The sequence below is a fragment of the Ornithorhynchus anatinus genome, chromosome 1 (assembly GCF_004115215.2).
Source record: "Ornithorhynchus anatinus isolate Pmale09 chromosome 1, mOrnAna1.pri.v4, whole genome shotgun sequence".
Taxonomy (NCBI): Eukaryota; Metazoa; Chordata; class Mammalia; order Monotremata; family Ornithorhynchidae; genus Ornithorhynchus; species Ornithorhynchus anatinus.
Window position 1 is genome coordinate 130,138,299 of NC_041728.1, and position 15,863 is coordinate 130,154,161.

Below are 15,863 nucleotides of genomic sequence, written 5' to 3' on the forward strand. Positions count from 1 at the left end.
GAGGGGCGCGCGGGGCGCTGAGGGGACACGGGCCGCGCCGGCAGCGGCAGAACGCAACGCGCAGGGTTTAGCGCAGCCCGTTCCGGCCCACGGGACCCCCGGACGAACCCGGGGGGCGACGCGGAGGCACCATGATCACCTCGGCAGGTCAGTCCCGGGGCCGCTCCCTCCCCCCCCCCCCCCCCCGTCGCCGCTTTAGCTGAGTCAGGCTAGGCCGCACCATTCATTCATTCACGGATTCATTCATTCAGGCGGATTTAGGGAAGCGCCTTACTCGGTGCAACGCACTGGGCTCAGCGCTTGCAGTGCATTCATTCGTTCGTATTTCTGGAGCCCCTACTCGGTGCCAGGACTGGACTCAGCCCTTGGAAATGCCTTCCTGCAGGCGGATTTAGGGAGCGCTCACTCTGTGCAGAGCACTGGGCTCAGCGCTTGGAAATGCATTCATTCAGGGGTATTTCTGGAGCGCTTACTCTGTGCCAGGACTGGACTCAGCCCTTGGAAATGCCTTCCTGCAGGCGGATTTAGGGAGCGCTCACTCTGTGCACAGCACTGGGCTCAGCGCTCGGAATGCATTCATTCATTAGTATTTAGGGAGCGCCTACCCTGTGCAACGCACTGGGCTCAGCGCTTGGAATGCATTCATTCATTCGTATTTCTGCAGCCCCTAGTCGGTGCCAGGACTGGGCTCAGCGCTTGGAATTCATTCATTCATTCGTATTTCTGGAGCCCCTACTCTGTGCAACGCGCTGGGCTCAGCGCTTGGAATTCAGTCATTCATTAGTATTTCTGGAGCGCCTACTCGGTGCAAGGACTGGACTCAGCGCTTGGATTGCATTCATTCATTCGTATTTAGGGAGCGCCTACTCGGTGCAACGCACTGGGCTCATTGCTTGGAATTCATTCATTCATTCAGTTGTATTTAGGGAGCGCCTACTCGGAGCAAGGACTGGGCTCAGCGCTTGGAATTCATTCATTCATTCAGTCGTATTTAGGGAGCGCCTACTTGGTGCAAGGACTGGACTCAGCGCTTGGATTGCATTCATTCATTAGTATTTAGGGAGCGCTTTACTCTGCAGAGCACTGGGCTCAGCGCTTGGAATTCATTCATTCATTAGTATTTAGGGAGCGCTCACTCTGTGCAAGGCAGTGGACTCAGCGCTTGGAATGCATTTTGTCATTCAGTAGTATTTCTGGAGCGCCTACTCTGTGCAGAGCACTGGACTCAGCCCTTGGAATTCATTCAGTCGTACGGAGCACTTACTATGTGTAAGACACTGTACTAAGCGTTTGGGATTCATTTATTCATTCAGTAGTATTTATGGAGCGCCTACTCTGCAGAGCACTGGACTCAGCGCTTGGAATTCATTCATTCATTCAATGGCGTTTATGGAGCGCCTACTCTGTGCAGAGCACTGGACTCAGCCCTTGGAATTCATTCATTCAATAGTAATTATGGAGCACTTACTCTGCGCAGAGCACTGGACTCAGCGCTTGGAAGTTATTCAGTCGTACTGAGCGCTTACTATGTGCAGAGCACTATACTGAGCGCTTGGAGTTCATTCATTCAATAGTATTTATGGAGCGCTTACTTTGTGCAAAGCACTGGACTCAGCGCTTGGATTTCATTTATTCATCCAGTGTTATTTATGGAGCGCTTACTCTGTGCAAGGCAGTGGACTAAGCGCTTGGAATTCATTCATTCAGTGGTATTTATGTAGCGCTTACTCTGTGCAGAGCACTGGACTAAGCCCTTGGAATTCATTCATTCATTCATTCAGTGGTATTTATGGAGCGCTTACTCTGCAAGGCACTGTACTAAGCGCTTGGGATTCATTTATTCGTTCAGTAGTATTTATGGAGAGCTTACTCTGTGCAGAGTGCTGGACTCAGCTCTTGGAACGGACAGTAGTAATCATGGTGGTCTTTGCTAAGCGCTTACTGGGTGCCCAGCACTGTTCTAAGCGCTGGGGGAGATACAGGGCCATCAGGTTGTCCCACGTGGGGCTCACAGTCTTCATCCCCATTTGACAGATGAGGGAACTGAGGCACAGAGAGCAAAGGAACTGGCCCAAAGTCACCCAGCTGACAGGTGGCGGAGCCGGGATTAGAATCCATGACCCCTGACTCCTAGGCCCGGGCTCTTTCCACTGAGCCATGCTGCTTCTCTCTCTATTTTTAGAAAAAAGCTCACCTCCTCCAGGAAGCCTTCCCAGACTGAGCCTCCCCTTTCCCTCTGCTTCCCCTTCCCCTCAGCACTGTGCTCATTTGTATATATTATTTATTACCCTATTTATTTTGTTAAGGAGGGGTACAGCCTCTTGATTCTATTTATCTTGATGATGCTGTTTTGTTTTTGTTGTGTGTGGCTTTTCTCTCTCCCCCGTTTAGCCTGTGAGCCCGTCATGGGGCAGGGATTGTCTCTCTCTGTTGCCCATTTGTCCATTCCAAGCCACCCCTCAGCCGTGTGACCTTGGGCAAGTCACTTCACTTCTCTGGGCCCTAGTTCCCTCATCTGTAAAATGGGGATGAAGACGGTGGGCCTCACGTGGGACAACCCGATGACCCTGTATCTCCCCCAGCGCTTGGAACAGTGCTCGGCACACAGTAAGCGCTTAACAAATGCCAACATTAGTAGTAGTAGTAGTAGTCCAGTGCTCTGCACATAGTAAGCACTCAGTAAATACGATTGAATGAATGAATACCCCCCCCCCCGAAAATGTTACCTCCTCCTCCCTGTCCTCCTCCTCTTAAAAATGTTGGTATTTGTTAAGCGCTTACTATGTGCAGAGCACTGTTCTAAGCGCTGGGGTAGACGTAGGGGAATCAGGTTGTCCCACGTGGGGCTCGCAGTCTTCATCCCCATTTTCCAGATGAGGTAGCTGAGGCACAGAGAAGTGAAGTGACTTGCCCACAGCCCCACAGCTGACAAGTGGCAGAGCTGGGATTCGAACTCATGACCTCTGACTCCAAAGCCCGTGCTTTTTCCACTGAGCCACACTGCTTCTCTAGCCACACCCCATCCCCCTCCTCCTGATCCTTCCCTGCCAGGCTGCCCCGTCCCCCTCCATCCTCTCCCCCCGCCCCCCCCAGGACTGTCTCAACCCCAGCGCTTACAACAGTGCTCTGCACATAGTAAGCACTCAGTAAGTACAATTGAATGAATGAATGAAAAAAACAGAAAATGGTTACCACCTCCTCCCTGTCCTCCTCCTCCTCCCCCCACCCCCCTCCTCCCGATCCTGCCCTGCCAGGCTGCCCCTTCCCCCTCCATCCTCTCCCCCCCCAGGACTGTGTCAACCCCAGCGCTTAGAACAGTGCTCTCTGCACATAGTAAGCGCTTAACAAATACCAACGTTATTATTATTATTATTATTACTGTCCTGGACGGTCAATTGGTAGTCAGGCTAGGGAATTTGCTGAGCGCTCACAGCTGAGTTCTGCTAGCCCCCCCTTCCTCCCCCAGGACTGTTTCCCCTGGACAGTGTAGTGGGGGTTAGGCCAGGGTATTTGTTGAGCGCTCACAGCACAGCTTTGATAGCTCCTCCCTGGTCCTCCTTCCTCCCCCAGGAGTTTTGCTCTTGGACCGCGTAATGGTAGTCAGGCTAGGCTATTTGTTGAGCGCCTACAGCTCAGTTCAGGTAGCCTCTCCCTGGCCCTCCTTCCTCCCCCAGGACTATTTGTCCTGGGGGGGGGTTCAGTGGTAGTCGGGCTAGGGGATTTGTTGAGCGCTTAAAGCTCATTTTTGGTAGCCCCCCACCCCACCCTCCCCCAGGACCATTTCTCCTGGACGATTAGGTGGTAGTCGGGCTAGGCTATTAATTGAGCGCCTATAGCTCAGTTCTGGTAGCCTCTCCCTGGCCCTCCTTCCTCCCCCAGGACTATTTGTCCTGGAGGGTTAAGTGGTAGTCAGACTAGAGGCCTTGTTGAGCGCTCACAGCTCAGTTGTAAGCAGCGTGGCTCAGGGGAAAGAGTCCGGGCTTGGGAGTCAGAGGTCGTGAGTTCGAATCCCGGCTCTGCCACTTGTCAGCTGCGTGACTGCGGGCAAGTCACGTCACTTCTCGGTGCCTCAGTTCCCTCATCTGGAAAATGGGGATGAAGACTGTGAGCCTCACGTGGGACAACCTGATGACCCTGAATCTACCCCAGGGCTTAGAACAGTGCTGTGCATATAGTAAGTGCTTAACAAATACCAACATTATTATTATTAATAGAAATGGTAGACACGGATCCCTGCTCACAAAGGAGCTTAGAGTCTAGTTTACGGTCCTTCTCCCGTCTGCCATTATCGGGGAGAGAGCTAGTAAAGTAAACCACAGGTAGGGGAAGCAGCAGAGTACCAGGATTCATTCAGTCGTATTTATTGAGCGCTTACTCTGTGCAGAGCACTGTACTAAGTGCTTGGAATGGACAATTCGGCAACAGATAGAGACAATCCCTGCCCACTGACGGGCTCACAGTCTAAACGGGGGAGACAGACAACAACAACAAAACAAAACAAGACCCGAAGATGAGGATTCTGGTGGGGTGGGATGAGTTCACAGGGCTCAGGGGGATGAGAACGAGGATTCAGAGTGGTGGAGGGGGGCCGTCGGCAGGCCGGAGGGAGGTGGATTACCAAAGTAGCCATCCCGGACCTCCTCTTTGACCTGGCTTAGTGGAAAGAGCCCAGGCTTGGGAATCAGAGGTCATGGGTTCGAATCCCAGCTCTGCCACTTGTCAGCTGGGTGACTGTGGGCAAGTCACTTTTCTGGGCTTCAGTTACGTCAGCTGTCAAATGGGGATTAAGACTGTGGGGCTCATGGGGGATGCGTGGCTCAGTGGAAAGAGCACGGGCTTTGGAATCAGAGGTCATGAGTTTGAATCCCAGATCTGCCACTTGCCAGCTGTGTGACTGTGGGCAAGTCACTTCACTTCTCTGTGCTTCAGTGACCTCATCTGTAAAATGGGGATGAAGACTGTGAGCCCCACGTGGGACAACCTGATTCCCCTGTGTCTACCCCAGTGCTTAGAACTGTGCTCTGCACATAGTAAGCGCTTAACAAATACTAACATTATTATTACCTGATGACCCTGGATCTACCCCAGCGCTTAGAACAGTGCTCTGCACATAGTAAGTGCTTAACAAATACCAACATTATTATTATTACTCTTGGTCCACCTCCTTGTAGTCCCACCCAGGGCATGGTTCCCCCGTACTCCGCATCACCGGGATCGTGGCCGGCACCCCTCGATTCTATTTAGTTGCCATTGTTTTTAGGAGATGTTCTTCCCCTTGACTCTATTTATTGCTATTGTTCTTGTCTGTCTCCCCCGATTAGACTGTAAGCCTGTCAAAGGGCCGGGACTGTCTCTATCTGTTGCCGACTTGTTCATTCCAAGCGCTAAGTACAGTGCTCTGCACATAGTAAGCGCTCAGTAAATACTATTGAGTGAATGAATGAATTATTATTATTATTATTATTATTATTATTATTATTATTACCCTTGCTTCCTCCCAGGCAACTTCGGGACAGAGCGCACTTGTTGAGGGCCACTGCCCAGCCCAAGCGGGGGTTGGGTCACCTCAGCCACCGCTTCTGCCCCGGGAGATATTTGGCGTTATGATCTCCAGGTCGTACTGCCTTTCATACTCCACCAATCGTGGTATTCACTGGGCGCTTACTGGGTGCAGAACGCTGGCCTAAACCCTATCGCGCAACAGAGTTCGTAGGCACGTTCCCTGCCCCCGAGGTGCTTACGGTCTGGAGGGAGAGAGCGACATTAAAATAATCAGTGAACCTTCTGTATCATTCAGTAGTATTTATTGAGCGCTTACTATGTGCAGAGCACTGTACTAAGCGCTTGGAATGAACAAGTCGGCAACAGATAGAGACAGTCCCTCCGTTTGACGGGCCGAGCACTTATGTGCAGAGCGGCCTACTCTTGGGAAATTTGGGAAATTTCCCAGAGCACTTGGGAAATTACGATATAACAGAGTTAATAATAATAATTTTTTGGTATTTAAGCGCTTACTATGTGCCAAGTACTATTCTTAGCACTGGATAGATACAAGGTAATCAGGTTGTCCCCGCGTGGGGCTCGCAGCCTTAATCCCCATTTTCAGCTGAGGTAATTGAGGCACAGAGAAGTGACTTGCCCAAAGTCACACAGCTGATAAGTGACAGAGTTGGGATTAGAACCCACGACCTCTGGCTCACAAGCCTGGGCTCTTTCCACCGAGCCACGCTGCTTAGTAGACACGTTCCCTCCCCATAACAGATGAACATAGTGATAATAATAATGATGTTGGTATTTGTTAAGCGCTTACTATGTGCTGAGCACTGTTCTAAGCACTGGGGGAGATACAGGGTCATCAGGTTGTCCCACCTGAGGCTCACGGTCTTCATCCCCATCTGACAGATGAGGTAACTGAGGCTCAGAGAAGTCAAGTGACTTGCCCCAAGTCACCCAGCTGACAGGTGGTGGAGCCAGGATTAGAACCCATGACCTCTGACTCCTAAGCCCCTGCTCTTTCCACCGAGCCACGCTGCTTCTGTTCTAGAGATTCTGGATTATGAATATGTATGTTCTTATCACGGGCTTAAAGGGTACAACCAAGTGCTTAGGTGATGCAGAAGGGAGAAGGCATAAGGGAGGAGAGGGTCTCATTGGGGAAGACTTCTTGGAGGAGGTGTGATTTTTAGTAAGGTTTTTGAAGGCGGGGAGAATCTGTTGGCTGTGAGGAGGGAGGGATACGAAGGGGACGGCGGCGAGATAGACGAGGTTGAAGTGAAGTAGGGAGCAGCGTGGCTCAGTGGAAAGAGCCCGGGCTTGGGAGTCAGAGGTCATGAGTTCGAATTCTGAATCTGCCACTTGTCAGCTGCGTGACTGTGGGCAAGTCACTTCACTTCTCTGTGCCTCAGTTCCCTCCTCTGTAAAATGGGGATGAAGACTGTGAGCCCCACGTGGGACAACCTGATTCCCTTGCGTCTACCCCAGCGCTTAGAACAGTGCTCGGCACATAGTAAGCGCTTAACAAATACCAACATTATTATTATTATTATTATTATTATTAGGTAGGTTGGTGTTGGAGGAGTAAAGTGTGTGGGCTGGGTTGTAATAGGAAATCATCAAGGTAAAATGGGGGCGAAAATGGGGGTAAAATGGATCGCTTTAAAGCCAGTGGTCAGGAGTTTCCGTTTCATTCATTCAATCAATCGTATTTGTTGAGCACTTACTGGGTGCAGAGCACTGGACTAAGCGCTTTGAATGTACAATTCGGCAACAGAGACAATCCCTGCCCAGTGAGGGGCTCACAGTCTAATCGGGGGAGACAGATGGCAGAGCAAAACAGAACGAAACAAAAACAAGACAACATTATCACGATAAATAGAATCAAGGGGATGTTGCGGATGTGGATGAATAAACCCTGGCGGTTCTTGAGGAGTGGGAAGATGTGGATGGAATGTTTGGTCTTTTTTATTGATTCTATTTATTGCGATTAAGTTGTTTTTGTCCGTCCGTCTCCCCCGATTATTCATTCAGTAGTATTTATTGAGCGCTTACTATGTGCAGAGCACTGTACTGAGCGCTTGGAATGAACAAGTCGGCAACAGATAGAGACGGTCCCTGCCCATTGACGGGTTTACGGTCTAATCGGGGGAGACGGACAGACAAGAAGGATGGCAATAAATACTGTCAAGGGGAAGAACATCTCCTAAAAACAATGGCAACTAAATAGAATCAAGGCGATTACATTTCATTAACAAAATAAATGCTTAGACTGTAAACTCATCAGTGGGCAGGGATTGTCTCAATCTGTTGCCAAATTGCACATTTCAAGCGCCTAGGACAGTGCTCTGCACATAGTAAGCGCTCAGTAAATAGCACTGAATGTTTTAGAAAAACGCCCCGGGCAGCAGAGAGAGAAAGGATTAGAGTGGGGAGGGAGAGGCAGGAGGCCGGGAGGTCAGCGAGGAGGCTGATGCCGTAATCCAAGTGGGATGGGATGAGGGCTTGGATCACGATAGTAGCAGTTCGGGGAGGGGGAAGGAAAGGACAGGTTTTAGCCATGTGGTGAAGATAGAACGGACGGAATCCGGAGACAGATTGAATCTCTGGGCTCAATGGGAGTAACGTGAGTCAGCTCGGTGTGGGCGGAGAGCGTGTCGATCAACTCTGTTGTACTTTCCCAAGCGTTTAGTACAGTGTTCTGTAAGTGCTCTCCAAGAGGCCTTCACAGACTGTTTCCCTTTTTCCCTCTGCTCCCTCTCTGCTCCCCCTTTCACCTCCCCTCAGGTAAACCCCCTTTTCCCCCCCTTTCCCTCTGCTCCTCCCCCTCTCCCTTCCCCTCAGCACTGTACTCGTCCGCTTATTTGCATATATTTTTATTACCCTATTTATTTTGTTAATGAGATGTACATCCCCTTGATTCCATTTATTGCTATTGGTTTTTGTCTGTCTCCCCCGATTAGACTGTAAGCCTGTCAATGGGCAGGGATTGTCTCTATCTGTTGCCGAATTGTCCATTCCAAGCGCTTAGTACAGTGCTCTGCACATAGGAAGCACTCAATAAATACTATTGAATGAAGGAATCCTCAATAAATACCACTGATTGATGAGTCGGGGATAATAGTATGGGCTCTGGGGGGCAGGGAGGATGGCCTCTAATTGATCCTTACTCATAATAATGATGGTGTTTGTGAAGCGCTTACTATGTCCCAAGCTCTGTTCTGAGCGCTTCAACAAAGATGCTCCTCAACTGGTTTTTCCTTTTCTGGTCCTCTTAAATTTTTTACTCCCCTTGAACGGGTTCCCCTTTGTCTCTAGACGGTAAGCTCTTTGTGGGCAGGGAATGTGTCTGTTATATTGTACTCTCCCAAGCACTTGGTAAATGCACAGTAAATGCTCAGTAAATACGATAGATTGAAAAATACGATTGATTTGAGGAGCAGGGTGGCTCAGTGGAAAGAGCCCGGGCTTGGGAGTCAGAGGTCGCGGGTTCTAATCCCAGCTCTGCCACTTGTCTGCTGGGTGACTTTGGGCAAGTCACTTCACTTCTCTGGGCTTCAGTTCCCTCATCTGGAAAATGGGGATGAAGACTGTGAGCCCCATGTGACCTTGTAACTCCCCCAGTGCTTGGCACATAGTAAGCGCTTAACAAATGCAGTCATTATTATTCAACCGTATTCCAATTAAGATTGTTTATTGAGCGCTCTCTGAGTGTAGAGCATTGTACTGAGCGGTTGGGAAAGTACAATACAATACAGTTGGTAGATATCTTCCCTGCCCACAAGGAATTTACGGTTTGGAGGGGGAGACAGACTTGAAAATAAATTGATTGATTAATAATATTATTAATAATAATGTTGGTATTTGTTAAGCGCTTATTATGTGCCAAGCACTGTTCTAAGCGCTGGGGGAGATACAGGGTCATGAGGTTGTCCCACGCGAGGCTCACAGTTAATCCCCATTAGGTAACTGAGGCCCCCGAGAAGTGAAGTGACTTGCCCACAGTCACCCAGCTGACAAGTGGCAGATCCGGGATTCGAACCCATGACCCCTGACTCCCAAGCCCGGGCTCGCTCTTACTGTGCAGAGCACTGTGCTAAGCGCTTGCTTAGTACAGCTAGGGGAGTTAGTGCAGCGTAAGCATGAGTCCTGTGGGGGTGGGGATGAGAGGCGACTGACTACCTAAGTGCTTAGTGGGCGGGGGCCCTCTGACACTGTAAACTCTTTATGGGCGGGGAGCACATCTAATTCTGTTGTATTGTTCTCTTCCCAGCGCTTAGTACAGTGCTCTGCTCATAGTAAGCGCTCAGTAAATACCAATGATTGATTAAGTGCGTGGTAAGCGCTCAGTGATCGATTAATTGCACGTAGGAGAAGCAGTAGGGAGGGAAGGTAGGGAGAGGTGGGTGCTTAAGTCAGGGAAGGCTTCCTGGAGGAGATCCGATTTCAGGAGGGCTTTGAAAATTGGTCTGGTAGAATTGCCAACTTTTAGGTCTACCTTGGCTTTGTCATCTGCTCGCAGAGTGTCGTGGCTCAGTGGAAAGAGCCCGGGCTTGGAAGTCAGAGGTCATGGGTTTGAATTCCGGCTCTGCCACTTGTCAGCTCTGTGACTCTGGGCAAGTCACTTCACTGTGCCTCAGTTACCTCATCTGCAAAATGGGGATTAAATGTGAGCCTCACATGGGACAACTTGATAGCCCTGCACCTACCCCAGCGCTTAGAACAGTGCTCTTCACATAGCGCTCAACAAATACCAATATTATTATTATTATTGGCTGCTAGAGCACGGGTCTGGGAGTCAGAAGGTCAGGGTTCTCATCCCGGCTCTGCCACTTGTCTGTTGCGTGGCCTTGGGCAAGTCGCTTCACTTCTCTGAGCCTCAGTTCCCTCATCTGTCAAATGGGGATTAAGACTGAGTCCCATGCAGGACAGGGACTGTGTCCACCCCGATTGCCTTGTATCCACCCCAGCGCTTAGTACAGTGCCTAGCACACAGTAAGCACATAAATACAATTATCATTATTATTATCTTTCCAAACAAAAATTTTTTTTTCCCAGCACCTTTCCCCATCACAGTTTTCCCCTGTCTAACTGTTGCTCAGCTACGTGATCTGAGAGAAAATTCGTTCTTCTATATTCTGCTAGGGAAATAGATGACCCAGGTTTTCTGTCTTGATCTTACAGGAGATAAAGCCTGGCCATCTGTCAATCAGTTAATCAGTGGAAAGAGCCCGGGCTTGGGAGTCAGAGGTCATGAGTTCGAATGCCGGCTCTGCCACTTGTCAGCTGTGTGACTGTGGGCAAGTCACTTAGGTTGTCTGTGCCTCAGTTACCTCATCTGTCAAATGGGGATTAACTATGAGCCTCACGTGGGACAACCTGATTACCCTGTGTCTACCCCAGCGCTTAGAACAGTGCTCTGCACATAGTAAGCGCTTAACAAATACCAAAATTATTATTATAAAACAATAGAGTTGGTAGACACAATCCCTACCCACAGGGGGCTCACATCCTATAGGGAGAGACAGGCCTTGAAATCAATTACAGGTAGGCAAAATATTGGAGTGTAAGGATATATACATAATTGCTGTGGGCCTGGGGGGAATATCAAAGTGCTCAAGGGGTACACAGCCAAGTGCTTAGCCGATGCAGAGGGGAGGGAGGGTAGGAGAAATGAGAAGCAGTGTGGCCTCTCCCATCTAGGAATCAGAGGACCTGGGTTCTAATTCTGGCTCAGTTGCCTGTCTGCTGCGGGACCTTGGGCAAGTCACATAACTTCTTTGGGCTCCAGTTTCCTCATCTGTCAAAAGGAATTCATGGTGGGCAGGGAACGTGTCTCCCAACTCTTATATTGTTCTCTCCCCTGCACTTAGTACACAGTGGTCTTCATTACCCTATTTATTTGGTTAATGAGATGTACATCACCTTGTTTCTATTTATTTGTTATTGTTTTAATGAGATGTTCTTTCCCTTGATTCTATTTATTGCTATTATTCTTGTCTGTCTCCCCCGATTAGACCGTAAGTCCATCAGTGGGCAGGGACTGTCTCTATCTGTTACCGATTTGTCCATTCCAAGCGCTTAGTACAGTGCCCTGCACATAGTAAGCGCTCAATAAATACTATCGAATGAATGAATGGTCTGCACACAGGAAATGCTCAATAAATGCAGTTGATGGATTGAGTAAGGGTTCTCCTTCCCTCTTAGCCTGTGAGTCCCATGCTGAGCAGGGATTGTGCCCAATCTGATTATCTGTTATCTCCCTCCACCCTTACTTAATATGTGTTTGGCACTTAGTAGACACTTAAGAAATGGCACAATTATTATTATTTGAAATCCTGTAGGGGCTGGAACCAGCTTGGGGAAGCATAAATTGTCTACAGGGGCCAGCGAGGAGCTGATATAATAATATTGGTATTTGTTAAGAGCTTACTTTGTGCAGAGCACTGTTCTAAGCGCTGATATCTCAGCTCCATCTCCCCTTTCCCTCTCCTAGGAGCAGAATGGACGGGTTGCAGCTGTTTACCTGGCCCTAATGGTTTTGCCATCATGGTGTCAGTCTCATGGGGTCGATGGACCTCCTCCTCCCCCCTATATCACCCACCCGCTGCAAGAACTAGTGCTCCTGACCCAGGGTTGCGACTAACTTGCTCCAAGTCTAAAAGTTTCTGTGGAGCAAGAAAAGCGTGTGATCTTACTATGACGGCTCTTTCCGAGATTGACTGGAACACAGTCGTGAGCTAGTTAAAAATAATAATAATAATGTTGGTATTTGTTAAGCGCTTACTATGTGCTGAGCACTGTTCTAAGCACTGGGGTAGACATAGGGGAATCAGGTTGTCCCACGTGGGGCTCACAGTCTTAATCCCCGTTTTACAGATGAGCCTAACTGAGGCACCGAGAAGTGAAGTGGCTTGCCCACAGTCACCCAGCTGACACGTGGCCGAGCTGGGATTCGAACCCATGACCTCTGACTCCAAAGCCCGGGCTCTTTCCACCGAGCCACGCTGCATCGGGCAGAGGGATAGTGGGCGATATGAGATGCTCAGAACATTCTGTGTGTTTTTGTGTACTTCAGCTTTTTGCCAAGGTAGAAGCAGACCTCTTCAACTTCAAGAAAAGAATGGACCACCAAGTGGTTGCGGAATCATACAGCTCACACATTGTTCTTCTAACCATTTGTCATGTAATTTAGGTCCCGGGGACAGTACATGCTTTGTTTTGTAATGTTTGACTCACGGCTACAACAAGCTCTTTGTTTTGCAGCTGGAATCATTTCCCTTCTGGATGAAGAAGAACCACAGCTCAAGGTATGAGTGGAACTAACTCATTTTATATGCCAAGAACAAAACTCTTTGACTGTAATCTCCTTGGTCTGTCTATAATATCAGTCGAGATAGGTGAACCCATGAAAGAGTCATTCTAATTGTAATTCAGCCTCTCTCTGTGGTAAATTCCTTCTGGTTATGTCTTACAAAGGAGGGATGAAGATATAGGTAGATGTTCTATATAGCTCTCAGATGTCTTTAAATGTAAATTAATCATTTTTTGTTCAAGTTTGCTCAGTCATTGTAAGGATTATTTTAGTTCTCATTTGACTGTATCGGCTGTTTGCCGTCTTCCCATCAGTGAATTTTGATGGCGCAGAATGAGGCCAAGATCCATAGGAATGTACAGTTAAGAAAAAACTGTGAGATTTAGGCTAGATGTTCCCAAACTTTCAATTCCTCGGATCACTTCAGTAGGGCAAGGCAACCCTATCTCTGGATGGAGGAAGAAAGTATTATTTCACTCTCTCTTCACCTTACTCTTCCTTGGCTCTACTCTGCTTTTCCTCTTTGCCCTTCTACCTTTTTCCCAGTTCCTGTTTTTTTGGTGCCCTTGCTCTCCCTCTCACTTTCTGTTCTCCCATAAAGTACCAGAAGCTCCGACAAGAGGACCCTGAATAGAAGTTAGAAGCCAGCCTCTCCAACCCTCTCCTCTCTCCCCTTTCATCTCCTTCGTGTCTGTCTGTCTCTCTCCCCTTCTCCGCTTTCTCCATCTTTCCCTTTCTTTCCCACCCTTCGAACCTTTCTCTCTCCTCCTCTTTTCTCTCTTTTTCTTTCCCTCAGATGGGGAATGGGCAGAGCTAAACCGGGTTAGCGGCAGTGGGCCACCTCATGGATGGGTGGCGTCTCCTATCGAGAACATATGAGTCTAGGTCTTGGCAACCTTTGTGAAGGAACTACAAATGATGGAATAATAAGAGTGGTTCTCACAGCACCTGTTGCACTCAACCACCTCTGCCTGTCACATCCCCCCAGGGGGGATCTAGTGGAGTGAGAGAGGGAGCACACTTGCAGGACCTATTTACGGTTTGAGGGATCCTACAACAGTGCCGCCGCTGTGCCGAAATTTGTCAACGAGAGCCGCTGCGATCTTCACGGCCCGTATTGGCTAGGTTTCGGGATTCCTACCGTGCCTGTCCTCCTTGTGACATGTCCTGGGTGGTTCTTTGGTCAGAAACTTTCACCACCCAAGGTGTAGCCCCAGCAGGCCTTCTCCCTACGTACACAGTCAATCCTAGGAGCCATAATAATAACAATTATTATTACAGTCTTGTCGGGTGCTAACTATGTGCCGAGCACTATTCTAAGCACTTGGAAAGATATAAACTAATCAGGTGGGACACAGTCCCTGTCCCACCTGGGGCTCACGCTATTCCAGCGCTTAGTACATTGACCCAGCCCTTAGTACAGTGCCTGGCATGTAGTAAACACTTTACAGATTCCCTTATTATTATCCCCATTTTACAGATGAAGTAACTGAGGCCCAGAGAAGTGTAGTGACTTGCCTAAAGTCACCCAGTGGACACGTAGTGGAGCCGGGAACTGACTCCCGGGCCCATGCTCTATATAGTAAGCCACGCTGCTTCTCAGGTGTCCAGGTTCCCGGAGGTGTGTATTTTACACTGGTGGACCCACAGCAGAGCTAGTGGTCCCTCTTAGGGTATGTGGTTCACAATTCAGACTCGAAGGAACACTGTCTTTAGCCCCATCTTTGGAAAATTATATCTGTCAGTGTTTGGGTATTTTACACTTGATTAAAAAAAAAAAAGTGTCATCTTTCCTTTGGAGTTATTCAGAATTGGGATGGAAATTGTGCTTTATTTCAGTCTCCTTGAAACCCAAGATCTTCATTAACTCTAGAAAAGGAGTAAAGTGACTACTGGGGAAATTGTGAAGAGTCGGTCCATCTTGTTCTTACATTTAACTACACCCAGTCCTCCTACAGCAGAGCGAGGGCTTCATTCTTGCAAAACTCCACGATAAGGAAAAGTAATCAGCCCTCACCCAAACTGACATCATGCTCAGTGCAACTGGTTCTTCCGACGCTGCGGCACACAATCTACTCATAATAGGCTCATGGTAGAAAAGTTTTTCTTAATTCCCTAGCTACATTGCATCAAAGTGCATGCTGACTACATGGGTTAGGGCAGAACTGAGTGTCTTGTTTGTCAGTAGAATGGGAATTTTGGATTGTTTTTAACCCACTGAAAACTAGCTTCATTCACATATACCCAGCTCTGCCACTTGTCAGCTTTGTGACTGTGGGCAAGCCACTTCACTTCCCTGTGCCTCAGTTACCTCATCTGTAAAATGGGCATGGGACAACCTGATTACCCTGTATCTACCCCAGCATTTAGCACAGTGCTCTGCACATAGTAAGCACTTAAATACCAACATTATTATTATTATTACCTTGTTTTTTATTCCTGCCTATGTAAGGAGGAAAGCATTCCAACGTTTATGGGATTTGTTAAGTGCTTACTGCGTGTCAAGCACTGTTCTAGGCACTGGGCTAGATACTCGTTAATCAGGCTGGACTCTCCCACATGGGGCTCACAGTCCAAGTAGGAGGAGTTATTCCTCCTTTTACAGATGAGGGAACCGAGACACAGAGAAGTGATGTGATTTGCTCAAGGTCACACAGTAGGCAAGTGGTAGAGCCATGATTAGGACCCACGTCCTCTGACTGCCGGGGCCGTGCCCTTACCCTTAGGCCACGCTGCTTCCCAGTTTCCCAATTTTCGCCCAATTGGGTAAACTTTTGCTAGTCATGGAGAAATAACAAAGGTAAGGAACCTGCTGCAGATTGAACAGCTGTGTGACTTGCTACACCAGTTTGGTCTGTTGTGACAGGATGACCTTGACCCTAGATCATGCGGAAGTCTTGAGGATGCCAGACAGATGGAGTTGGTTTTGAGGCTCCTCCAAGGGGTTCACTTTAGGATCCCTTTTGGTCACCCATGGCCAGTCGTTGAGCAGTAAGGATCCCTCGTCACTCCAACTAATGGTGCGTACCTCAGGGCCTGGTTGGGCCCAGATCCT

The 15,863-nt window shown here is 48.7% G+C and overlaps 1 protein-coding gene across 1 annotated transcript in view; it reads left to right on the top strand.

Moving 5' to 3' along the window:
* The window catches only part of PSMD1 (proteasome 26S subunit, non-ATPase 1), a 146,773-nt gene continuing 130,910 nt past the window's right edge, over positions 1-15,863 (top strand). Inside the window, exons 1-2 of the mRNA XM_029060265.2 lie at positions 1-147; positions 12,760-12,803. Of these exons, the coding sequence (XP_028916098.1) occupies positions 132-147; positions 12,760-12,803 (60 nt within the window). The 5' untranslated portion in view covers positions 1-131. The remainder of the gene's footprint in view (positions 148-12,759; positions 12,804-15,863) is intronic.